Below are 25687 nucleotides of genomic sequence, written 5' to 3'. Positions count from 1 at the left end.
ACTATACGATCGTTTAACATAACTAAACGATCGTTAAAACAACAACTATACGATCGTTTAACATAACTAAACGATCGTTAAAACAACAACTAAACGATCGTTTAAAACAACTAAACGATCGTTTAAATAACTAATCTATCGTTTAAAATAACTAAACGATCGTTTTAAAGTTTTGAAGTAAGAAGTAAGAAGTCACATACCTGTAATGCATGCGGAAATCCATTGATAGTATATTTTTTTGTCTGTGTTGATTTCTTCTTTCCCTTGGCATATTGCTTGTCCAAGGCTCTTTTCAAGGCACTTAGCGTGCGTACAAAAACAATCTGACCCCAATCATAATTATTAAATGTATTCCAATCATCAGCAATCTTGAAAAAACCAATGTCCACTTTGGTTCGCCTATCTTTTCCCAACAAAGATATCTCTATAAAGTAGACTAAAGCTAATTTCACAATATCATCGTCATCACCCTCGTATTCCAAAAATATATCCTCTAAGTCGCTAACATAAACACACTCCTTGTCTTTGAAAAACTTCTCCAACAGTCGACTATTCCCAACCAACTGAATATAGTCCTCTTTAGGACCCCATAGTCCAGTTATGATGTTAAACTCTCTCCTACCGAAAGTACAAACAACGCCCCCTAGTAAGAAACTTATAGAATCCTTTCCTTCATCTTCCACCTCCCTTAACAGTAAGTAGTGGATGAGTGGCCCATTAAAGACAATATTTAGGTCCAAAAAGTGCCCAAATTTTGTTTTCCTAAATAAGGCTAATTGATCGGGTTTGAGTTTGGCCTTAATATTATGTGTTGTCTTTTCCAAATGAGACAAACAACTTACTAGGGAATAAAAATGATGGGAAGGATTAATCTTGTACAAGGGTCCGTCGGTCGATGTCGAAGTCGATGTCATGATTGAAGCCTGAAGAAAAAGGAACAAATTCCAGCAAATATATTGAAAATGGGTTACAGATAAAACTCACTGAAATAAGAGAACACGCTCAAAGTTGATTCTTAGGTTCGAAAAGGAGAAGCGATGAAATGCATTGGAGGACCGACGACAGACGAACAGTCGGAGTATCTTCGAAGAGCAGAGCGGGAAATTTCAAAAGCCAACGAAAGGAGATGTTTTTTTTTTTTTACTTCAGGTGTTCTATGCAAAAGAGAAGGGAAAGCGAACGTGAGTAGGCGAAAAATCCATAGAGAGCGATAGAAATTTAATGAAGGGCATTTTTGTCCATTCACACCCAAATTGTCATAAAAGTCTTTCTTTTGAAAACTTGTCCCAAAATTCATTTAAATCTCTTTTTTTAACCTATTTTTGACAATTTCCCTTCTATCTTTTGTTAAGTAAAGAAAAATCAGGCTACATAGATGTATTAAAAGCAATATCAAATAGGACAAGAAGTCTAAACGTCTATTGAACATAACAAAATTAAATATTAGAATTTGAGGGAGCTTTATATAAAATGTTAGAAGTTGAGGGAGTGATATTTTGTTTGAAGTTGAGCTGAGTTCATAACCGAACTTGAGCCATAGCGTTTGGATTTGATTGGATTGATGGAATTAGAAATTTAGAACAGTGAGTCACCAACACATAATCAATCCCCTAATTCTTTTACACGAATAGGATTGATTCCATGATTTATGAATAATTAGTAGATGAACACAAAATAATCCAGATTACATATACGACAAATCCACGAGTTAAACCAAAAATGTCCACCAAGAGAAATTCCTGGTCCGAGACTGCTCCATTGCTCGGTCAGCAGCAACGCTTCCAATCGCTTCCTGCTCGCCTCCCTTCCTCCAACATCGGCATGGCTTCTCCAGCCGACTCTGTCCTTCCCCTTCGACCCGTCTTCCTCGGCGTCGACGTTGGCACTGGCAGTGCTCGTGCAGGTTTCTCCATTTCCTTGCTTCTTCTCTCTCTCTTTTTTTTTTTTTTTAATTTACCATTCGATATTGTTCATTTGATTCTATTGCGTTTCTGGGTTTGAATTGGGATGCATCGGAAATCTGCGTTAGTTGTATTGTATGCGCTTTTGCACTTAAGGATCAACTGATTATCCATTTATGTTCTATGTACTGAGAATTGTAAAGGGTGTTTGACAATGGGTGAGAGTTTTATAATTATTTAGGTGATCGAGATTGGTAGCCAAGAAGAAAAAAATACTTTAGTTTGGCTAGTGTCATTGTATAATATATCAAACATTTGTTGAGCACGTATCAAACTCTTGTTGGAGCAATAAATGCATTGGATATTAGTTGTACAAACACTAATTTGAATAAATTTTGAGAGAGAAATGCATCTAGCTCCTTTTCTAAGCATATAAATGTATTTTACCTATTGATTTTGATTAAATCTTGTGAGTGAAATGCATGAAACTGCTTTTTTAAGCATATAATTGCATTAACCTATTGACTTCGAATTTTCTTGTATAACAACGATAACATATTTTTTTAAGTATAATTTAATAAATTTGTCCTTGTCCTATCTATGTCCTAGATGTTTAGAAAATGATGTCATTGCGTGTAGTGCCATATCCATATCTGTGCTTCTTAGGTTAGCAGCCAAAGGAGTTGTTGATTGTAATTTTGTTAGCCAAGTTATGATGGGAGAGAGTGTGTTCTAAGTAGAAAAGTTAGTTTTGGGCCAGACGTGTTGGCCATTTACTCCATTGTTAGCTTGGTTGGGACTTGATTGGATGCTTCTCAACCGTTGAAAAGTACTTGAAAATACATTGTTGGCTTGTTTTGACAGCCTATGATTAACTAGTAGTTAGTTTCAAGTGTTGCTAGGTAGTAGGCATCTGAGATAGGTAGTTGTTTGTTTGCTAGCTAAATTGAGGGGGAAAGGGTGTATTACAAATAAAGGTGATTACGGAATTTGGATATATAGTGGATTTCGGGATTAGTTTGCGGCAGAGGTAAGTGTCTTGAATGCTTTATGTGCATTGTGCTTTCAATGAACAGTAAAAACTGAAGTCCATGTTTTGTTTATCCTCCTGTCCAAATTCTGGTTCCACAGATTTACCTCTTTGACTATTAAAACCTATTGTTATGGACTTCTGTTTTAGGAATCTTTGATGAGACTGGGAAGCTTTTGGGTTCTTCTAGCAGCCCAATACAAATTTGGAAAGAGGGAAACTGTATCGAGGTAATATCCTGTTAAGACTCTTCAACGTTCGATTTATATATTTCCTTCCAAAAACTGATTACAGCCCAAACAAACGATGAACAAACTCAAACCAACACTACAGAATATTAACACACGGAAAACTTAACAAAACAACAAAGCAGAATAACACTAGGGCTTCCAAAATAATGTTCACGTCGACCAGCCGACTATATAGACACAAAACAAAATGGTAAAACCTGGTTCTGCACTCTCCCCTCTCAGGAGATGGCTACCTCTGCCTCTTTTCCTCCAAAAACATTCGTACCCTCCCCCTGTGCCTGCTGTCCCCTTTTAATTACCCACTACTAACTAACTGTGGGTCCCCCTTTCTGGTCCCCATCCTCCTTGCTTTTTTCCCCTCCACCACGTGCCTCCTCTGGATTGGTTTCATGGCCATGACCTTCCCTGCCACTTGTTCCCCCTTCGTTGATTTCATGTTTCTTCTTATTCCTCCTATTATACGTAAATAAGATTGGGGGCCTAGCATCACTCTCCTCTTCCAAATCCACCTTGTCCTCAAGGTGGAATTCCGGAAACTGGTATTTCATGTCAGTGCAATTCTCCCATGTTGCCTCGTGTGGCGGCAGTCCCTTCCAACTGATCAAGGCCTCCCATTCTTTAGTTGCTGGGTTCTTGCGATAGCTGTAAACTTCTTCGGGTTGCGTGATCCATTCATGGTTTTCATTCATGTTTGGATTCAATGGTTGCACAGTTTCTCCTCTCCCGACAGCTTTCTTCAACTGTGACACATGAACACGGGGTGGATAGTGTCAAGGGCATACTTGTCCAAGGTATTATTTACCATGGCCGTATGCCCGAACACCCCTAAATCGCTTTATCTTTATGTCTTGAAAGTAGTCTAGGTTAATTCTTTCGTTTAGGTGTCGCCGAGTCACAGTGTGACATTTCGGCTTTTTCATATGCAAGTCTGCCAAAGCCAAAAATCTCAATATGTACTATAAGGGGTACATGAGTAGTCCGACCCCGCCCAAGCCTTGTCGCACTCTTTGCATGCTAAGCTATTTTCTTTGCAATTGACAGTCTTCAATGTTTTCTTTATGATGTTTTCAACTATTTACTTTCTCTCTCCCGTTTTATAAAAACATTTTCCCAAGAACGAGGAGGAAGGCTACATCATACCGCGAGTTTGTCCGTGGATTCCGAATTTCGAACAGCTGACTTGTTGATCGAGCTAAACAAGTGCCGCACAATCGTGTTGAGAAGTTACGATTGTGACAAGTGGTATCAGAGCCAGGTTAACTAATTGACGATAAGACCGAAACATGTCGTCGTCGAATCCATCGGGCAAGGCCCAGAAAGACCGACTAGTAGAGATAAAAGAGCAGATGCTCTACCTAGTCGAAGTTCCCGACTCCATCCGCTACTTGGAGTCTCGTCTTGATGAAATTTCCGAGAAAACTGATATGATCGATGAGGTAGCTGGCCGTGTCGAAGGGTTGCCGATACAAGAGTTGTTGGCAAGAGTTGACGCCCTAGAAGAAAACACAAACGCTAGAAGAACTGTTAACTACGAGCGTGGAGACAGTTCATCAGGCTTCGCTGCCCACATGAAAGAACGTGTCAGCGAGCTAGATAGCTCTCAGAAGACACAATTAGAGATGATAAATGGCATGTCGGAGGATTTTAGAGTCACCCTCGATGTTGTTAGGAATGAAATCGCAGACGTGAACGCAAGGCTGAATCTCACGATGCGAGCAATGGCGAACCAAGCTCCAGCTGAAGGAGCAATTTCGGTTAGCAGAGTAAAGATCCCGGAACCAAAGCCCTTCTGTGGGGCAAGGGATGCAAAGGACCTAGAGAACTACATTTTCGACCTTGAACAGTACTTCAAGGCTACAAACACTGTTACCGAGGAAGCCAAAGTGACATTAGCAACGATGCATCTGTCTGAAGATGCGAAGTTGTGGTGGAGGTCCCGATACGTGGACATACAGGAAGGACGTTGCACAGTAGATACTTGGGACGCCCTGAAGAGAGAACTCCGCTCGCAATTCTTCCCCGAGAATGTGGAAATCCTTGCTCGGCGAAAATTGCGCAATCTAAGACATACTGGCGAGATTCGGGAGTACGTGAAACAGTTCGCAGGGTTGATGCTAGACATCTGTGATATGTCAGAGAAAAACAAAGTTTTCTGTTTTGTCGAAGGGCTGAAACCGTGGGCAAGGGCCAAGTTGTATGAACAAAGGGTCCAAGACCTCACGTCAGCATATGCAGCAGCCGAGCAGTTGTTCGATCTGACAAGTGACTCTCAAGATGTGAGACGTCACCAAAGTTCTTCACCAAGAAGGAATAGGAATAGTCGTCCGAGTTCTCCCAAAGCTGTAGGGGGAGACGAATGTCCTGGTAAAGACCGCAGATCTCACCAGTCAAACACAGGGAACACATGGCAAAGGCCCGAATAATCAAAGCCCACCCAAGCGCCGCCTCAGTTGTTTCATATGTGGTAAGCCACATATGGCAAGGGAATGCCCGAATAAAGTCGACTTTCATGAGTTTCAGGCCTCATTAATCGCGGATTCAGATGATAAGCAAAATCGAACTGAGGATGAAGTGGGCCTGATAGATGGAGGCGAAAAGACTCGAATAGGAGCCATAAAATATCTGTCGTCTCTCCAGAAAAAGTCAGGGGAGAGAAACATACCCACAAAAGGGGGCTTATTATATGTTAACACCTGGATCAATCAAAAGCAGGCGAAAAGCACTATGATTGATTCTGGTGCCACCCATAACTTTATAACAGAGGCAAAGGCCAGACGTCTAAAACTTCGCTGGGAGAAGGACACAGGCAGAATGAAGGCCGTGAACTCTATCGCTCTACCCGTCGTCGGGTTAGTGAAACAAACGACGATAAAGTTGGGAGGGTGGAAGGGCCGCGTAGACTTTGTATTTGTAAAGATGGATGACTTTGATGTAGTACTAGGAATGGAGTTCCTCCTTGAACATCAAGTCATACCAATGCCCTCAGCCAGATGTCTAGTGATTACTGGATCCTTTCCCACGATAGTGCAAGCGGAGATCCGTCAGCCCAACGGGTTTAAAATGATATCGGTCATGCGACTAGATGAGAATCGCGCCCAAGGGGAACCACCATCTGTAGAGATCCCGCTTGGGGCGTTGGGAAAAGGGGGAGAGACAGTCCCCAAAGACACTCTGTGTGTCTCAAAGAAGCACCATGATGTGCTGCCAAGTAGTTGGCCCAAATCCGTGTCGATGCGAAGGACGATTGACCCGGGAAGAGAGGTGTTACCAGGGACAAAAGCGCCTATGAAGAATGATTATCGCATGGCGCCGTCGGAGTTAACCAAACTTCGGAAACCATCGAAGATGCTGTTGAATACAGAACTTCGTAGACCTGTGCAAGCTCCGTATGGAGCCCATGTCCTTCCCCTGAAGAAGAAGGACAGAAGCCCACAACAGCGTATTGACCACCGTATCCAGAGTAAGCTCACAGTTCGGCACAAATATCCACTCCCCATGCTCACGAGGCGGGTGGACCGCCCACGTGGGACGAAGTATCTCCCAAAGTCAAACATCCGACCGAGGTACTGTCGAGTAAGAACAACGAAGGCAAAGGGACTCGAGGCAACTTGTGTCACTGGGTATGAAGCATACGAGTTTCCCGTGGTTCCACTGAGTCTTGTCGATGCCAAGGGAGGAGAGCGTTATTCTGTGCAGAGCCAGATAAACGTGCTGAGTCATGTGGGGGAGTGCCACCAAAGTGGGTTGTTGAGAGAAGAAAACACGCAGTGGAGCGAGAACCTCGAGCGTCAGGCCGCTTTCAATGGTTTGAAGCAAGCCATGATCAAGGGGCCAAGTCTTGGGGTCGTCAGTGCGACCAAGACTGCCAAAGTTGAGGCCGAGCAGTTCAGCTGTGTACTCGGAGAACATTTACATCATTGATGGCAGACAAGAGAATTGGGTTCAGCTGCTGAAGGTAGCCCAATTCGGTCATGGTGCTCAGACAGACTCATTGATCAAGAGAAGTCCGTTTGAGAATAAAGGTAAGAGGCATTCTGTATTGCCGCCGCTCGCAGTTGGCCCTTATGTAGGGGGCCGCCCTCAAATTCATAGAGTTGAAGAGGAATGGGAACAGATGGTCGACATCGCTCGAGTGTACCTAGAAGAAGCTTCAAGGCCGATGGAGGAGGGGGTAGATCGAGACCCTCTTGAGTTCGAGTGGATGACCAAACTCCCAATTAATGGTGCAACAACGTCGTACGATTATCTGTCAACCTGGACCTGGAGGAAGACAGAGAAGTCAAGGAAGTCCTTGCTGACAGAGTAAGGACTGGTAGAAGGCCCACGGGGGAGATACATAAATTCCTGGTGAAGCAGAAGAAGCCCCTCGTGGAGGTAACAAGTGGAGGACCTATCGAAGACCGTGAAGCGTGGACGCAGAAGACCGAAGAGCTCCAGCTTCGCCAGTTGACGAGGATGTCAACCGTTTAAGTGGGGGAGAATGTCAAGGGCATACTTGTCCAAGGTATTATTTACCCATGGCCGTATGCCCGAACACCCCTAAATCGCTTTATCTTTATGTCTTGAATGTAGTCTAGGTTAATTCTTTCGTTTAGGTGTCGCCGAGTCACAGTGTGACATTTCGGCTTTTTCATATGCAAGCCTGCCAAGGCCAAAAATCTCAATATGTACTATAGGGGGTACATGAGTAGTCCGACCCCGCCCAAGCCTTGTCGCACTCTTTGCATGCTAAGCTATTTTCTTTGCAATTGACAGTCTTCAATGCTTTCTTTATGATGTTTTCAACTATTTACTTTCTCTCTCCCGTTTTTTAAAAACATTTTCCCAAGAACGAGGAGGGAGGCTACATCATACCGCGAGTTTGTCCGCGGATTCCGAATTTCAAACAGCTGACTTGTTGATCGAGTTAAACAAGTGCCGCACAATCGTGTTGAGAAGTTACGATTGTGACAGATAGCAGCATCCCCAGGGAGTTCAAGTCCGTATGCCACTTTTCCGATTCTTTCTAAGATCCGATAAGGCCCGAAGTACTTTGGTGACAGCTTTTCATTCCTTTTCTTTCTGAGGGATACCTGTCGATAAGGTCGCAATTTGAGGAACACAAAATCCCCTTCTTGGAATTTTACTTCCCTTCTCTTGGTATCAGCCTGTTTCTTCATCCTTTCTTAAGCTAATTTCAGGTGTTCTTTCAACGCCCCCAGTGCTATATCTCTGTCTTTCAACTGCTGGTCCAGTGTTGAATTTGGTGTCTCCATGTCTCCATAGTACACCAGTGGAGGGGGTAGGCATCCATAGACAGCTTGGAAAGGAGTGATTTCGATTGAACTGTGGTAGGTAGTATTGTACCAATATTTTGTCCAATGTATCCACTGGCTCCATTCGTGCGGTCTTTCCCCATAAAAACACCTCAAATATGTTTCAACGCTCTTGTTCGCCACCTCGGTCTGACCATCCGATTGGGGGTGATATGAGGAGCTCCGGTTCAGCTTAGTGCCTGCTAAACGGAAGAGTTCCTTCCAGAAATGACTTAGGAAAACCTTGTCCCTGTCGGACACTATCGACCTCGGATACCCATGAAGCCGGATCACTTCCTTTACAAACGTTTCAGCCACCATCTTGGCTGTGAAAGGATGCTTCAGTAACAGAAAATGGCCATATTTACTCAGCCTATCCACCACCACTAGTATCACATCCCATCCCTTGGATTTTGGCAGACCTTCGATGAAGTCCATGGAGATGTCACTCCATATCGCGTCTGGAATTTCCAATGGCATCAGTAGCCCTGCCGGCGACAATGCTAACGACTTATTTCGCTGGCATATCGCGCACTCTTCACAATACCTCATAATGTCCTTCTTTATACCTTTCTAGTATAGCTCCCCAGTCAACCGCTTAAAAGTTCTTAAAAACCCCGAGTGCCCTCCGAACACTGAGTCATGGTAGGTGTGCAATATCGGAGGTAGCAGTGTGGAGTTGCTTGGAATCACCAGCCGTCCTTTAAACTTCAACACCCCCTGCTGCAGAGTATAATGGGGTATCTCCATCCCTTGCTCTTCTATCAGTCTAATGATCTCTTGCAGCGCGGGGTCCTACCTTGTTTCTTCTGTGATGATTTCCACATCTATCATTGCGGGGACTGTGATTTGATTCAACTGCACGGCTGGGGAAATCCTGGACAAGGCGTCTGCAGCTTTATTCTCCAGTCCTGGCTGGTAGGCTACTTCGAACGAATAGCCCAGGAGCTTCGCTACCCACCTTTGATATTGGGGCTGCACCACCCGTTGTTCCAACAAAAATTTCAGCGACCTTTGGTCTGTCTTCACATTGAACTTCCTTCCTAGCAAGTACGGCCGCCATCTTTGTACTGCAAGAACCACGACAATTAACTCTCTTTCATACACCGGCCGCGCTCTGTCTCGCATACTTAATGTCTTGCTGAAATAAGCTACGGGCTTCCGGCACTGAGTCAACACAGCCCCAACTCCAAATCCTGAAGCATCTGATTCAATTTCGAAGGGCAGTTTGAAGTCTGGCATGGCGAGCACCGGTAGAGTCATCATGGCCTTTTTCAACTTACCAAAAGCAGCCTCAGCTTCTGCATCCCATTTGTATGCCCCTTTCTTAAGCAGTTGGGTGAGCGGCGCTGCTATTGCTCCATAGTCTTTGACAAAGCGCCTGTAGTAGCCAGTCAGCCCAAGGAAGCCCCGAACTTCCCGCACATTGGTCGGAGTTGCCATTCACTGACTGCTCTTATCTTTTCCGGATCCGCTTCAATGCCCTGTTCCGAAATGAAGTGCCCCAAATAGCTGCTGTGGCTTTGCAAAGCTGCACTTCTCCAAATTCGCATATAACTCCTTTTCTTTTAGTAGTCCTAAGACCACTTCTAAGTGCTGGACGTGCTCTTCTATCCCTTGACTATAGACCAGAATATCATCAAAAAATACCAGCACAAACCTTCTCAAATATGGCTTGAACACCTGATTCATTAGTGCCTGAAAGGTCGATGGGGCATTCGTTAATCCGAACGGCATCACTAAGAATTCGTAGTGCCCTTCATGAGTTCTGAACGCGGTCTTTTCAATATCATCGGGGCACATCCTAATCTGATGGTATCCGGCTTTTAGATCTATCTTGGAAAAAACACTAGCTCCCTTCAATTCGTCGAACAATTCTTCTATCACCGGTATTGGAAACTTGTCTGGGATCGTCACATTATTCAATGCCCGGTAGTCTACACAGAACCTCCAACTCCCGTCTTTCTTCCTTACCAACAGCACCGGGATGGAGTACGGGCTTTTGCTCGGTCGTATGATCCCTGAGGAGAGCATTTCATCCACCAATCTCTCCATCTCTTCCTTCTGATGGTGCGCATACCGGTATGGCCTGACATTCACGGGGTCCGTCCCACTCTTCAGGTAGATGTGATGATTAATGTTGTGCTGTGGTGGAAGCGTTGTGGGCCATTCAAACACGCTAGCAAACTGCTTTAGCAGGGTCGCTATTGGTTCCTCGTCTTCCTTCCCCTGTTCTCTGTCTTGTTCATGTTCTTCCAACGGCCCACATTCTATGGTTCGACATTCCACAAGGAATCCTTGATCTTCTGCTCCCCAGGATTTCATCAAGTTCTTCAAACTCACCCGTGTTTTGGTGAGGCTCGGATCCCCCCTTATCACAATCTTTCTTCCCTGGTAATGGAAAGTCAGCATCAGCTTTTTCCAGTCGACTTCTGTCACCCCCAGAGAGTGGAGCCACTGCATTCCTAGGATCATGTCAACTCCCCCCAACTGCAGTGGTAAGAAGCTATCATTCACCTTCCAGCCTTCCAATTGTACTTCGACATCGCGGCACACCCCCTTACCCTTGACTGCTGTTTCCGACCCTAGGATCACTCCATAGTTCGGTGTCTCCTGCAACGTCAATCCCAGTTTGGTCACCAATTTTTCCGCAATGAAGTTGTGGGTCGCCCCACAGTCAATTAAGATTACCACCTCCTCTTCTCCCACCCTTCCTTTTACCTTCATGGTCCCTGGGTTGGTCAGTCCCACCACTGAGTTGAGGGACAATTCAATGTTCAGGTTCTCCACATTCTGGACTTCGACTTGTTTCATCTCAGTTTCGGCATCAAAGAACTCCTCTTCCACAATCTCCAACTCCTCCCCTCCTTCTTTGACTACCAGCATTCGGAGCTCCTTATGTTCTTTCGTTTTGCATCGGTGTCCTGCAAAGTACTCCCCACAACGGAAACATAATCCCTTTTCCCTACGGGCTTGGAACTCTGCGTCAGACAATCGTTTCGTGGGCCCTTCCCGACGGTTATCTCCCGTGGCTGCCTCTCGCAGAGTTATCGTTGTCATTGGCCAACTTCCCCGGTCGATCCCTCCTTCGTGGATGTTGAACCGGTGTTCTTAGTCTGCTGATTTTTATGGCCGGTTTTAATATCGAGGCACTAATCAGCCCACATTCCTTTCGGACCAACTCCTTGTTTTCTATCTTCAATGCGAGCTTCATCATCTGGGCCAGCCCATTGGGCTCCAGGGTTTCCACTTCAGACTTCAACCATGGGTTAAGTCCATTCATAAACGTTTCTTCTAACACCACCGTGGGCAGGGAAGCCATCGGTGCTAGTAGCTTGTCAAAACGGTTCCGGTATTCCTCGACGGTGGTCTCCTATTTGATCGTTAAGAATCGGCCCACCAACGTTCCCTCCCTGGTTGCTCGGAACCTCACCAGCATTTTCTGTTTCAAATCGATATCAGTCTAACGCAGGCCCGTCGAAGCTGATCACTGCCATTGTGTGTTTCTCCGAATCTGATAAGTTATGCATCTTGAAATAGCGGTCCGCTCTGAACAGCCACGAGTCGGGGTCTGTTCCATCGAAAACTGGCATCTCCATTTTCTTAAACTTACTTCGATCCAGCGTTCGTTCTTCCTCTGTTTTTGTTTCCAACTTTGGTTCTTCGACAGTCGCTGGGGAGGATGCCTCTGCCATAGTAACCTTGTTGGTGGATCCTTCTTCTATCTTTCTTCCCGGTGAATCGTCGTTAATGATTCCTTCAATATACTTCAATATCACTTGCTGCTGCTGCGCCTGTTTGTCGATTTGCGAGTTCATCTCCGCGATATTTTTGGCCAACGATGCTATGTTCTCCTCAATCATCGGCAGCCTTTTCATCTCCAGCTCCACCGTTTCCAACTATTCTTCCGCTGCTTTCGACATTGTTACGATTTGCCCAGGTATGATGCTCTGATACCAATTTGTTAAGACTCTTCAACATTTGATTTATATATTTCCTTCCAAAAACTGATTACAGCCCAAACAAACGATGAACAAACTCAAACCAACACTACAGAATATTAACACACGGAAAACTTAACAAAACAACAAAGCAGAATAACACTAGGGCTTCCAAAATAACGTTCACGTCGACCAGCCGACTATATAGACACAAAACAAGATGGTAAAACCTGGTTCTGCACTCTCCCCTATCAGGAGATGGCTACCTCTGCCCCTTTTCCTCCAAAAACATTCGTACCCTCCCCCTGTGCCTGCTGTCCCCTTTTAATTACCCACTACTAACTAACTGTGGGTCCCCCTTTCTGGTCCCCATCCTCCTTGTTTTCTTCCCCTCCACCATGTGCCTCCTCTGGATTGGTTTCATGGCCATGACCTTCCCTGCCACTTGTTCCCCCCTCATTGGTTTCATGTTTCTTCTTATTCCTCCTATTATACGTAAATAAGATTGGGGGCCTAGCATATCCATACTGAGTTGTTCTCAATTGCTACCAGGTGGATCAGAAATAAAAATTGCATTATATGTTGCCAACATGAACCCATATGGCAATAATGTGACTCAATCTGTCTAGCCATTGTCAAAATGTCAGTAACAACTTTGTAGAAATCTTAGAGTTGTATTGCAAGTTTCAAAATTTTATGATGGCTTGCCTCTGCCGATGTAGCAATAACAATAACAGTCAATAGTACAACTGCCAGCCCAAGAGTATGTCGGGCTTTCATGATTATTTATGAGCTTTCTATTTCAAACCAGCAATCCTCGACAGATATCTGGCATGCAGTCTGTGCTGCAGTGAAATCAGCATGCTCCAAGGCAAATGTCTCAGGGGAGGAAGTGAAGGGTCTTGGATTTGCTGCTACCTGCTCTCTTGGTCTGTATGCTATTAGTTGGTTATTTTATCTTGCTCTATTAATGACTGACTGACTCACAAGATAACAATTTCTTCTTTAATTGGCATTTGATGGAAGCCTTTACAAATTTCATTTGAAATGGTTTGTTTGCAGTTGCAGTTGATGCTGATGGTTCACCGGTTACAGTATCTTGGAGTGGTGACTCAAGAAGAAATGTAATAGTGTGGATGGATCATAGAGCTGTAGAGCAGGCTGAAAGGATCAATTCTTTCAATTCACCAGTACTACAATACTGTGGTGGATCTCTTTCCCCTGAGATGCAGCCACCTAAGGTATTCAAATAGATGTTTGATCCCATTGTTAATGTTGTGCCAGACATATTTGTTTAAAAAGCGGAACCATTTTTCATTTGTTTAGTGAAAAAATATATCTGAAATCTGTGCTCCTTGAGGTTTTCAAAAATGTTCCCCCATCTGTTGTGGTAATACTTAGGGTGTATAGTTACAGAAGTTGGAAAACGAAAATGGAAAGGAATGATGAAATTTTGCTAAAATAAAACATTTATTCCCATGATCTATTTTCATCAGTGTCTTCTTTTCTGCTTTGTATGCTTGTGTTTGATAATTGAGAGGAAGTGCACGATACACCCTTATTACAGATTCAGTTACTTTCAGCTTCTTTGTTCTTTCCTTTTCCGTTTCCACTTTCCACTTTTCTGTTTTATCATCCGATCTTCGACTATTGAGATGAAGTGCATGATATGCCTTTTTCCACAGATTCACAGTCATGGAATATGCTATGATACAGATTATTTTTGCAGCTTCTCTGGGTTAAAGAAAATTTACCAGATACATGGTCGATGGTGTTCAGATGGATGGACTTGAGTGACTGGTTGTCTTATAGGTAAAGAGACAGCCAATCTCTTGCTTTCGTTTAATCTTAATTTTCGATATCTTTCATACTTTAAGATCATTATCTGGATGTTCTAGGGCCACTGGTGATGACACACGCAGTCTATGCACCACCGTGTGCAAATGGACCTATCTTGGCCATGCACACATGTCACAGTACAATGAAAAGGATTCCCGAAATATGGAGGCTTGTGGATGGGATGATGATTTCTGGGAGGAAATTGGATTAAGAGATCTTGTTGATGGTCACCATGCGAAAATAGGTGTGAATGAATTAGCTGAAAACATATTTTGGTTGAGTTTTTTGATTGATGAAATACTTAGAATTTCTAAATCATTTTGCACTGGTACGTTCTGAGTGCAGATTTATCCTTTACGTTGCTTGAACTATTATTCCCTCTCTACTCTTTAGTATCCATAAGGAAGAATCGAAACACTTTTTTTCTTGATTATTTTTTATGTTGAGCACTCTCTGTATATTATTTCCTTTCATAAGAAATTTAAGTTTGTCATGAAATGTGTAGTGGATGTATTTGTACTCATTTACTCTATACTTTTTGTTTATTGTACCCATCCCATAAAACTGGTTTACTTGTTGCAACTCAGTAATTGACTGTACAAAGTTATTGATGTATAATGTCATTAGGAAGAAGTGTAGCATTCCCTGGTCACCCCTTGGGTTCTGGTCTGACTCCAGTAGCTGCGAAGGTAAGAAACGTCGTCCTCAAAATTTGAACTTAGAATTCTGAAAATTCCTTATTAGCGAACATTTATGTAATATGCAATATTGCATTGATAGGGTAGGGAAAGGAGAATTTGCTCTGGCTGTTAAACTGTTCAATAATAGGAATAAAAATAAAACAAAAAAACAAAAATAATAAAATAAGAAATCAACTTCAGGTTCATTTTTAATTTGATTGAATTGTTTTTTCTTTGTGCTTATCAGGAACTGGGTTTGGTTGCTGGCATCCCTGTTGGTGTTTCACTGATTGATGCTCATGCAGGTGGAGTTGGGGTGTTGGAAAGTGTACCTGGGCAAGATTCTGATTCTGAAGGTTGTGGTTTGTCCTACATATTTCATCTTTTTTTTTTCTTATTATATTTCATTCTTTCATATTGAAATTAACTGTTCTAGGTTTCGATAAGGAGATGATATTGCATCGTATGGCACTGGTTTGTGGAACATCTACCTGCCATATGGCTGTCTCAAGGGATAAGCTCTTTATTCCTGGTGTATGGGGACCGTTTTGGTCAGGTATGGTTGAAATTAATTCCAATATTTTCTGTCAAGTTCTTCATTTCAAATAGTAGCATGGTGAGGAGGAAAGAGGCAGGTGGACTATGTTCTCAATAGGATAACGAAAATGTTTTTACCATCAAAATTTACATGGATATGTTCTGTGCCAATTACTGATACCATACAGCAATTTGTTATTTTACTGTCTTTGTTGGTTGCTGAGTTCAAATGTCTAATATTTAATATCTATTTCTTTCATAGCTTAGTAAAGAGGGAACGGTTTTATTGCAGTATTTCTTCTAAACGTGATTGCCATCTTTTCCATAAAACTCCTAAATGACATGAGTTTTTTTTTTAAATGTCAGCAATGGTACCTGAGTATTGGCTTACTGAAGGTGGTCAGAGTGCTACCGGTGCTCTACTTGATCACATAATTCAAAATCATGTTGCCTCTCCTCATCTTGCAAACCGTGCTGCTTTGCAAAGTATGACTCTTTTTGTTATTTGATTATATTGATGCCGTCTACTGTGATTAAAGTAGAGTATACTTAAAAGTTAAATGATTGTGTCTAATCTGGAATTGTTCATCTTCTCTTTTGTTTTTTCTTTTTAAATTTTAATCTTTCAGATATCTCTGTGTTTGATATGTTGAACAAGTTGTTGGAGAATTTGGTGGTTGATCTGAAAAGTCCATTTCTTGCTGCTTTGACTGAAGATATACACATACTTCCTGATTTTCATGGAAATAGGTGAATGAATGACAGACATTTTGCTTAGTAATTTTTCCAGGAGTTCTTTTTCCTCCTTTCCCTGCTAGAGATTATTAATGAACTTGATTGCACCATGGATTAGGTCTCCTATTTCGGATCCAAAAGCAAAAGGAGTGATCTATGGGTTAACACTTGACACAAGTGAGCAACAGCTTTCTATTTTGTACCTTGCCACCGTACAGGCTATTGCATATGGTACACGCCACATTGTGGAGCACTGCAATTCCCATGGGCACAAGGTATTGTGAACTGATATTTCTTACCCTTGACAAATGGGATTGGATACTTGCCATTTGCCAATGTTATAATAGTTATTATGTAATCCCACACGGCTTTATGCCCTTCTGTAATTTCATCCCATCATACTATTCATATATTTCTCATAAAAAAAGGTTTTTAATTGGTTGCGTTGATTATACTTCTCTTTCATCTGACTTCCTTCAAATTTTGTTTAATTTGAATGGCCTTTTAAATTATGTAGTTTTCTGCGACCTTACTTGAATCTATTCTATAAGTTGTACAACTGTATTCTTGAGTTCGTTCTCTACTTCCTCATGTATCTTTCCGCCGCTATTTTCTCTCTCTTAGTCTTCTAGCACTTTCTGATGGATTGCAATAATAATAATTAAAAAAAGAAAAGGAAAAAGAAAAATAATTAATAAACTCATCAGAAAGACCTATCCAACTTGAAGCATTGTACTCAACTCAATCCTAAACCTCATTCTTCCTAGATGGTTTTTGTATTGCAGAATATTCTTATGCATATGTATTTGAAGTGGTTCTTGGGAAAATTTATGCATCTCTCTCTGCTTTATGCCTTCTCAAATCCAATTTTGACTATTTATAGTTTACTTCAAGTATATCTCCTTACTTTTGTTTCTTCTGTTCCGACAGATTAATACTTTACTTGCATGTGGTGGCCTTGCAAAGAATTCATTGTTCATTCAAGAGCACGCCGATATTATTGGTTACCCTTCATTTCTCTATTATTCTGATATTTTCATAGATTTTCTTCTATTTACGGAAAGGCTAGAACTAAATTAAACCCTACTGTAGAAGGATTTTTTATGGCATTTGGATCTTACACCCTGGCAATTTTGGTGACGAAGAGCAGGTTGTCCTATTATTTTACCTCGGGAAAGCGAGTCCGTACTCTTAGGTGCAGCAATTCTTGGAGCCGTGGCTGCTAGGAAGTATTCTACTCTGCAAGATGCCATGAAAGCCCTGAATTCTGCTGGTCAAGTATGCATCAAATTGTTCTTTTTCCTCTTTTCTCGTGATCTCAGTCAGCCTAGTTTATTTTCTTTCATTCACAGAATAAGCAAGGAAAATAGTTGAATCCTCTTGAACATAGACCATTGAATAAGTACTAAATGGATTAGTGTCAAGTCAACCATTAAAATTTTTGCTTCAATTGGCAGGTGATTTATCCATCTAAAGATCCAAAGGTGAAGCTATACCATGATGCTAAATACCAAATTTTCCGAGAGCTTTATGAACAACAGTTGTCTCACCGCTCGATAATGGCACAAGCTCTGTCATAGCCAGTTTGCTCGCTACCGAATCACAATCATTTCCATCTTGTTATATTCCATTCGTTTCTTTTCTTATCTTTTCCTTTTTGTCAAGCTCTCATTTGCTTCGCATCAATAGCTTCTAGCTCTACCTTTCTCAGGATATGGCTGGACGGCATGCGAAGTGAAATAAGGAAACATTTCCAAAGTTACGATATGGACACTGTTTATAGATTGAACAAGTCAAGAATTCAGTCATAGACATCTTTCCCTCTCTTTCTCCACTTCTATATTACAACTTTTTGTGTGCAGGAGGACTATACTGGTTAACAAATAAGAATAGTGATCAAAATTTAAACGTTTGAGTATATTCAACCACAAGTACACAACCAAGAAGTTAAGAAGTTGAAAGAAGATGATATTTACTCCAAAAGGAAGTCATATAAGTACTTGGCCATCACTCTTCTGTGTTTGGAAGAAATTTAAGGATCGGTTGCATAATTTAACAAAATAGGAGATAAACATTACTTAGTGGAGCAATCCAATATGAAGTTGGAAATTTTGTTCAAATGTTGTTTTTGCACTAAACTATTCATCTCTCACGTATCACTACATAGTCTCGTTTGAAGTGCCTTTTTTTTTTCATTATTAAAATATTACTGTTCTTCATGCCATATTTTTTCCTTTCCTCCACAACTTTTGAATTAATAAATTCATGTGTGTACCATATGCCAATGGTTCATAAATATATTCACAAAATTAGACCGAAATATTTTAGGGTTTATTGAATGTGAATGTCTTATTGAGAAAAAAAATTGTCCCTTTTTCCTAATTAGTTTCAAATCTACCCTTGCTAATTAGTTTCAAAATTCACCCATTTATCCAACTAACCCGATAAAATATTATTAATTTATAAATAAAATATAGAAAAATTGCATCAGGTGACAAAAAAATTTAGCAAAAATCAGCTTATAACATCTCTTTTTTGCAGATCGCAAATATAACAAATATGACAATTAATTAGATATATCAAACAACTATCAAATTGCTATTTGCTTTTAAATTTACTTTTGTAATTTAAAAAATGTAATGACATAAACTCTATTATCATAAAATATTTTGCTATTTTTGCGGACACCCCTGGAATAAAATATTGTAATTATTTTCCTTTTTTTCTTTGTGTCAGTGCACATAACTAATTTTACAAGACAACATTAGTAGTGTCCAAGACAACATTAGTATGTGTACAGCACAATATTAGTAGTGTCCAAGACAACATTAGTATGTGTACAGCACAATGTAGCTTCAATATATGCCTAAAAATACTTAAAATCAATCACACAAAGCTTCATCATTTCTGTCCAAAAAATGTTGATATCAACGTTGAGAATCCCATGTTGAAAAAACCAAAAAAACTCATCTCTTATAAGATAGATTGATGACTCCACTTATCGCAAATAATTTATATTTGAGGTTAGATTATTTTAATTTTATTTATAATAATATTGGTTAGAATAAATTATTTTAGCTTGCTGAAGGAAACAGTGGGGACGCAATGAAAAACTAAAACCATGAATGTAAAATAATAAAAATTGTTACCAACAATAATTGACATAGTGACATTATCATAACCATTAAAATAAAGTGCAATATTTATACATTGCCCAGACGAAACAAACAGACGACTATTTGACTTTTTGAATGTTCCTTAAAAGACTTTTTTTATTTTTTTAACTAAAAGACAGCAATTGAAAAATGTAAGACATCTATTATATCATATAAATCTCTTCCTCTTTCCCTTTTCAACTTAAAGAATTTTCAATACTTTACTTTGGGACTGTATTTTTCCTCGCCCTAATGCTATAATTTCACTCGTCAATAAATTTGTTTCTTCTAAATGAAGGATATTAAAACAACATAACTCATTACCTACCAACAATCAATCTCCATCAATAAAGTAGCAATGAACAGAAAAATATAGCAAGTTTGTGGTTGATACTACCTTTCTTGCTGTTGATTGTACTTCTCCCAAAGCTGCATTATATATCTCTAGCTATAAATTCAAAGGGCCCATTCTTTTAATAAAAAGGAAGTTACACCTGATTCGTCTAGAACGGAATGTCGTGTATAAAGCGTTAAATCTAAAAGGAATGTCTCAACCAGGTAATTGGGTGCTAAATTGCTAGTGTTCGACATTAAATTGGGGAAAAATGAAGAATGAAACAAGACCATGAAACAGAGATGTGTACATTTTTTGCATAATGTGTCCCAGACTCCACTACATGTAAAGTCCCTCTGGAACACCCTCTTTCTTTTTGAACATAACCTTCTCCTTTGCTTTCTTAAAGTCTGCATGAGTCACCTGAAGTACAAAGCAAGTTAGTTAGGAAACATCAATCTTGAAGGCATTTTATATCAGCATATTAGGTAATGTTTCAGGTGCTTAGTTGGTTATTATGGTTAGTGTTTATTATAATCTATGTTTGGTATCCAACTATTTTAGTTTGGGTAAGAAATAGTAAAACATAGTAACAAGAAGAGATTTCAAATAATAGCTCATTGTAGGTTATAATGGTTGTAATGGTTGTAAACACTAACTATAATAATTGGAGCACCAAACATGGAGGGAACTATAATCTATAGCCCACTCCATCCACCCAAACACTCCCTTAAGAAGTATGTATAAGACCGGAAATGCTCACTGTTTAACTACAAATCTTCAGTTATTATCAACTTTATCACCATTTAAAAGCCTAAAATGCACTACGTTTATAGGTAGGGAATAAATTTCCTGTACGAGTTTATAAGAAGTTGCTATGTACAATAGTATTTACCTTCATTCTACGTTCTCTTAGAGCAAGCAAGCCAGCTTCTGTGCAAATTGCTTTGATATCAGCCCCAGAAAATTCATCTTTGGTCATTACAAACTCTTCCAAGTTCACATCGTCAGCTAGCGTCATTCTTGATGTATGAATCTACATTTTATGAACAGCAGCGTCAATAAAATTATATGATTAAAAGAGAGAGAGAGAGAGAGAGCCAAGCAATGGAAGGGTTTTGGGATTCTTCATGAAAAAAAAGGTATTTGAAGCACCTGAAAAATGCGGCGTCTTGTTTTTATATCTGGAAGGGGAAATTCAATTTTTCTATCGATTCTTCCAGGTCGTAAAAGGGCAGGATCAAGGCTTTCAATTCTATTCGTAGCAAGAATTACTTTAACATCTCCTCTTGAGTCAAACCCATCCAATTGGTTCAGTAATTCAAGCATGGTTCTTTGAATCTCACGTTCACCACCAGAATGAGCATCATACCTGGCCAACATGTAATACGTGCAATGCAATAAGGAATGCTGCGCTTACATACAAAGATAGAAAAGCTTTCATTATAACTTTCACTAGAATGAACACCTCTTTGTACCAACTGCGTCAATTTCATCAATGAATACAATGGATGGGGAAAGATCATCTGCAACTCTAAAGAGCTCCCTAACCAATTTAGGTCCATCTCCCAAGTATTTCTGGATCAATTCACTTCCAACTACACGCAAGAAAGTGGCTGAAGTGGAGTTTGCCACGGCCTGATCACATCAAATTAGTAGCACAGTTAAAGTCAAGAACAACCTATTCAAGAGACTTCACTCCAAACTCAAAAATAAAGAACCCAACATCGAGCAAACATGAAACTTTTCTAACAACCAGTTCACTAGCATGAGAGTTAGAATAAATCTTACACGGTTAAGATTAACATAATAATCGTCCTAATTTCCAGATTAACACAATTTTGTGACAGTTTTGCTTGTGTGGTTTGGCTAAGTCAATGGATACCTTTGCGAGCAATGTTTTCCCTGTTCCTGGCTCCCCATATAGTATAACTCCTTTGGGGGGTTTAATTCCAATGTCTTCATATAATTCAGGATGAGTAAGTGGAAGTTCTACAGCTTCTTTAATCTCCTGGATCTGAGCATCTAAACCACCAATATCGGCATAGGATTCCAATGGAGCCTTCTCAACCTTCATAACAGATACCATAGGGTCGACCTCATCTTGAAGAAGCCCAACAACGGAAAGGACCTGAGTAAAACACAAAAAAAAAACCATCCACATTTCACAACAAGGAAAAGTAACGTTCAATAGGATGCAATATTGCAGTTCACCATGGAAAAGTCCAATTTTCCCCTAACTCAGTGTAATCATAAAACTTAATTTGGGGTTCAATTTCGTTCAATATTCCCCACAAAGCGAACCAACCCTAACCTGAAATTGTGCTCCTAGAGAAATTCAACAGCCTAAGAACCTAGAATCGAAGAGTAGCGAAAAGTAAACAAACAGATTGCAACAATCCATCGAATAAATGCAGGTTTATCCAATTCGTCAGCTATTTCCAATTACAAGAACGAAGCATTGCCAGAATAACAACTATAACAAAACCTACCTTGTTGTGCATAAGAATGGCACATCCAGGCTCGAGCTGGTCTTTATCGACAAACGACAAGATCCCAACATAGTACTCCGGACCGACAGACGAAGACACAATGGCATGATTCTCATCAATCAGCTCCTCCAAATTCCCAACACTCATCGGCGAGCCACGAAGGTCGTCGACCTTAGATCTATCTTCTTCATTCTTCTCCTCCTGAGGCTTCAACCGCTCCTGATTGGTAACAAACTCCTCCTCCATGAGCAAATAGTCCTTGACTCGCTCAAGCTTCAGAAGACGAAGCTTGCACTTGGTGTGGGGGGTGACCGTCGGGAGACGGGCGGCGGCATCGGGACCCTTCTGCTTGCGCTGTTTGCGGCCGACGCGCGAGGGAGGGGCGGCGGGCTCGAATTTCTTGTCCTTCTTGTTGGGGTCATCTTGCTTTCGGTCGCCGGGAAGACCGCCCTGCCTGTTGAGTCCGCCGGGAGTTCCTTGACCCATTTTTGGTGAAGAGAGTGAGAAGTGAGAAGAGGTGTGAAAAGAGGGGAAATGTGGAATTGTATTGAGAAATCAATGGTTTGTTGCCCAAGAATCTCTCCCTCTTCGCCTTTCTTCTTTTTCTTTTTCTTTCTTTTTTCCAACAATAATATAGTTTTGAGAAGAAAATTATCCCTACGTACAAACAAAAATCAATATTTTCAAATATAATAAAATAAAAAATATACTCGTAAAATATAACTAAATTTCATATTTATTAAACTTATAATGTCTGTATCACTAAATAATTATAGAAGTCTATTAGTATTTATTATTTATAGAATCTGAAATTTCATTGTATTTTATAAATATTGTTAATTAATTCTTTTAGAAAAAAAAAATTTATAGACACTACACCTCTATCATCAATAATAGACTTATATTAGTTTCTATCACTAATAGTATCAATAATAGACTTATATTAGTTTCTATCACTAATAGTATCAATGATAAGCTTCTATCAGTTTATATCACTAATAGACACTGATAGACATTAATAAACTTTTATCTGCATGTATCAAAGATAGACGACTAATGAAAACTAATAGACTTCTATTTGCGTCTATTAGTCATAGACTTGTATCAATTTCTATCAATATCAATGGTAGAACTTCTATCATCCTCTGTCTAAACAATAAGAAACATAGAAAATTTTACTATATAATTTGTAAATGTTGGAAATGACTATCATTGTACTATTTTACAAGAGTTGAAAATTAATAATTGTTATTATTTAATATATTTTATAACTCAAAAACCATAATTCTTTTATATATATAAAGAAAAGTTTTCGTGGGTGGTCTTTTTCCTTCCACAGAAAAAAAAAATCTTAATTTCTTTCCGTTAGCGTTTTCCTTTTTTATTCCATTCTTAACTCTTGCAAGCATGCTTGAGTTTGAAAGTTGTGTTAACCTTGGAAGCAATCCAACATATGTGTGATTTAGCATTGAGGTCACCCGAATTTTGTTTGAAAAAAATAAGGAGTCAAAAGATCAAGCGACGGCGAAATAATCCTTTGGAACCATGCTGACATGCTGGCGCGGTAGGATGAAGGCCTCACATCGATCCAATCTGAAAAGAAAAGAAAAATAGAAAACCACAAATGGAGATGAAGAACGAGCGGATTGAGCTGGGCAACGGATCTGATTGATTCGCAAGGTTTGGTTGACGATGTCTGAAGAACGGGGAGGCGAAGGTGTGGTTGACTGTGTCTGAAGTACTGGCATTCTGGTTAGCGGCGAATGTGGACGATGCTCACACAAACAAAGTAGAGACCAACTAAATAGAAAGGAGATTGAGGATTTGGACGAGCGGTGGTGGATCTAAGTAGGTGTGGCAACAAAATGTCACTTACACAATTTTAAAGCTATTATTATTGATTTAACTCTTTAATACATTTGGTAGATTTTTTTTTCCAAGGAGTTTATATATAAGAGTTAAAAGAGTATAAAAGAAAAGATTTAGATTATATTTAACATTACATCTTGCAAGCAATTCAAGGAGCGAACAGGCAAGAATCATGGTATGATCTCGAAGAACAATATTGACAATGCTCTAAATGAAAACCTTGAGGGTTTTCCAATACTTGTTACCACTTTACCATTTTCGTTCTTGTTAGCTTGAATTTCTTTTAGATTCACCTTGCGAAGAGCCAGAGCTTTGAGATTGTCTTCCTTAACATCGTGGAAGAACTGTGGTTTGAGAGTATGGTTTGAGAGTTAGATTTAAGGTTGTCCGCAAGGTATTGGGAAGATTGTTAAAAATATCGATAGAGATTATATTTTGATTCTCTATATTTTAGATTGCTATAAGTTTATCTACAATTAAAGGAAATAATTTAAAGGAATAAAGACGTCGCATGTGATTCGTAGACTAAATCATCCAATTGAAGAAATGATTTAAAATTTTTTGGAAAAACAATTGAGCACGTTAAATTCTCATCTTTTTGTCAATTTGGATGAAGATGATAGTGAAAATGTTTGGTTGAAGATTCTAAAATGTAGCTTAATAAGCCATGCATTTATTTGTTGATGGCTTTAATTGGATTGTTGGTTTGTGTTGTTGATATATTTTGGCTAGTAATTTGTTCCACAAACATAACTTTACATTGTTGAGATTTCTCTTACTAGATTTAATATTTAATATCTGATACATACTAAATGAATATATATTTTGATATTTCACAAGTAGCAAATTATATCATGATACACGTGATAGAGAGTCAAGTTATTGTAAGTTTTGGATAATGATGGGTGTTTGGTTTTCCTATAGTCTAAGGCTCAATAATATTTTGAGTTTTTATATATGACCTGAGAATATTTGGCAATTTTATTTCATTGCTATATTTGAGCATGATATTCAATATATGTATGATAAGTATATATTGAATGTTTTGTTGACAACCATATTGGTTCATAATTATTGTATTGTTGTTAATATCATAAATAGAATGTTATCGTGATGAAGTTGAGTTAGTTAACAAAATGATTCTATTGAACTTTAGATATGTTATGCACTTAAATATTTAGAACTGTGGGGTGTCTAATTAATAAGGGTAGCATATCTTATGTTGAAGGACTATGTCTATTGATTATGTTCACAGTAGTGCTGCATATAGATTTATATGTTTGATTGATAAATAAGTTAGTGAATATTGAGACGCTATTGTGATCTACTTGAGCATTTCTATTAGCATGTTAGTATGGGTAGAAATAATATTTCGTGTACGTTATATTTGACAAAGTTTATGCATGAATACTATTAAAGAGATTTGATAGTTTAATGTTGCTCATGATGCTAGTATGAGCCTTAAGAAAAATAAATGAGATAGTGTTTCTCAATCTGAATATGCAAGGATTATAGAAAGTATTATGTTTTGATAATATGTAAGGGGTTTGTTATTACATATGTTATGTGAAGATTGAGTATATATACACATAATCCTGATTGCAACCATCTTATTGCTCTTCAACATTT

General features: G+C 39.7%; 2 protein-coding genes across 4 annotated transcripts; one reads left to right on the top strand and one right to left on the bottom strand.

Moving 5' to 3' along the window:
- Positions 1-1506: 1506 nt before the first annotated feature.
- Positions 1507-18016, top strand: LOC103499255 (uncharacterized). Of its 3 annotated transcripts, XM_051084405.1 has the most exons (15): positions 1507-1903; positions 3082-3161; positions 13229-13346; positions 13480-13658; positions 14147-14229; positions 14316-14500; positions 14884-14945; positions 15184-15292; positions 15373-15492; positions 15840-15959; positions 16103-16223; positions 16327-16483; positions 17139-17211; positions 17359-17486; positions 17666-18016. In XM_051084405.1, exons 1-15 carry the CDS (start codon positions 1720-1722, stop codon positions 17786-17788), a joined length of 1842 nt encoding a protein of 613 aa, XP_050940362.1. In that variant the 5' UTR covers positions 1507-1719; the 3' UTR covers positions 17789-18016. The 3 variants fall into 3 exon arrangements, with proteins under 3 accessions (XP_050940362.1, XP_050940363.1, XP_050940364.1); XM_051084406.1 differs by lacking the exons at positions 3082-3161; positions 13229-13346 and having other exon boundaries at positions 1584-1903; XM_051084407.1 differs by lacking the exons at positions 1507-1903; positions 13229-13346 and having other exon boundaries at positions 3138-3161.
- Positions 18017-19814: 1798 nt separating this feature from the next.
- On the bottom strand, positions 19815-22802 carry LOC103493290 (26S proteasome regulatory subunit 4 homolog B). Its single transcript, XM_008453981.3, has 6 exons — positions 22190-22802; positions 21583-21828; positions 21166-21335; positions 20853-21069; positions 20593-20733; positions 19815-20120 (listed from the first exon to the last, which is right to left on the bottom strand). The coding sequence occupies exons 1-6, from the start codon at positions 22673-22675 to the stop codon at positions 20037-20039; spliced, it is 1344 nt and encodes a 447-aa protein (XP_008452203.1). The 5' UTR covers positions 22676-22802; the 3' UTR covers positions 19815-20036.
- Positions 22803-25687: the final 2885 nt, after the last annotated feature.

The sequence above is a fragment of the Cucumis melo genome, chromosome 5 (genome assembly GCF_025177605.1).
Source record: "Cucumis melo cultivar AY chromosome 5, USDA_Cmelo_AY_1.0, whole genome shotgun sequence".
Taxonomy (NCBI): domain Eukaryota; kingdom Viridiplantae; phylum Streptophyta; class Magnoliopsida; order Cucurbitales; family Cucurbitaceae; genus Cucumis; species Cucumis melo.
This window is presented reverse-complemented; position numbering and strand designations above follow the sequence as displayed.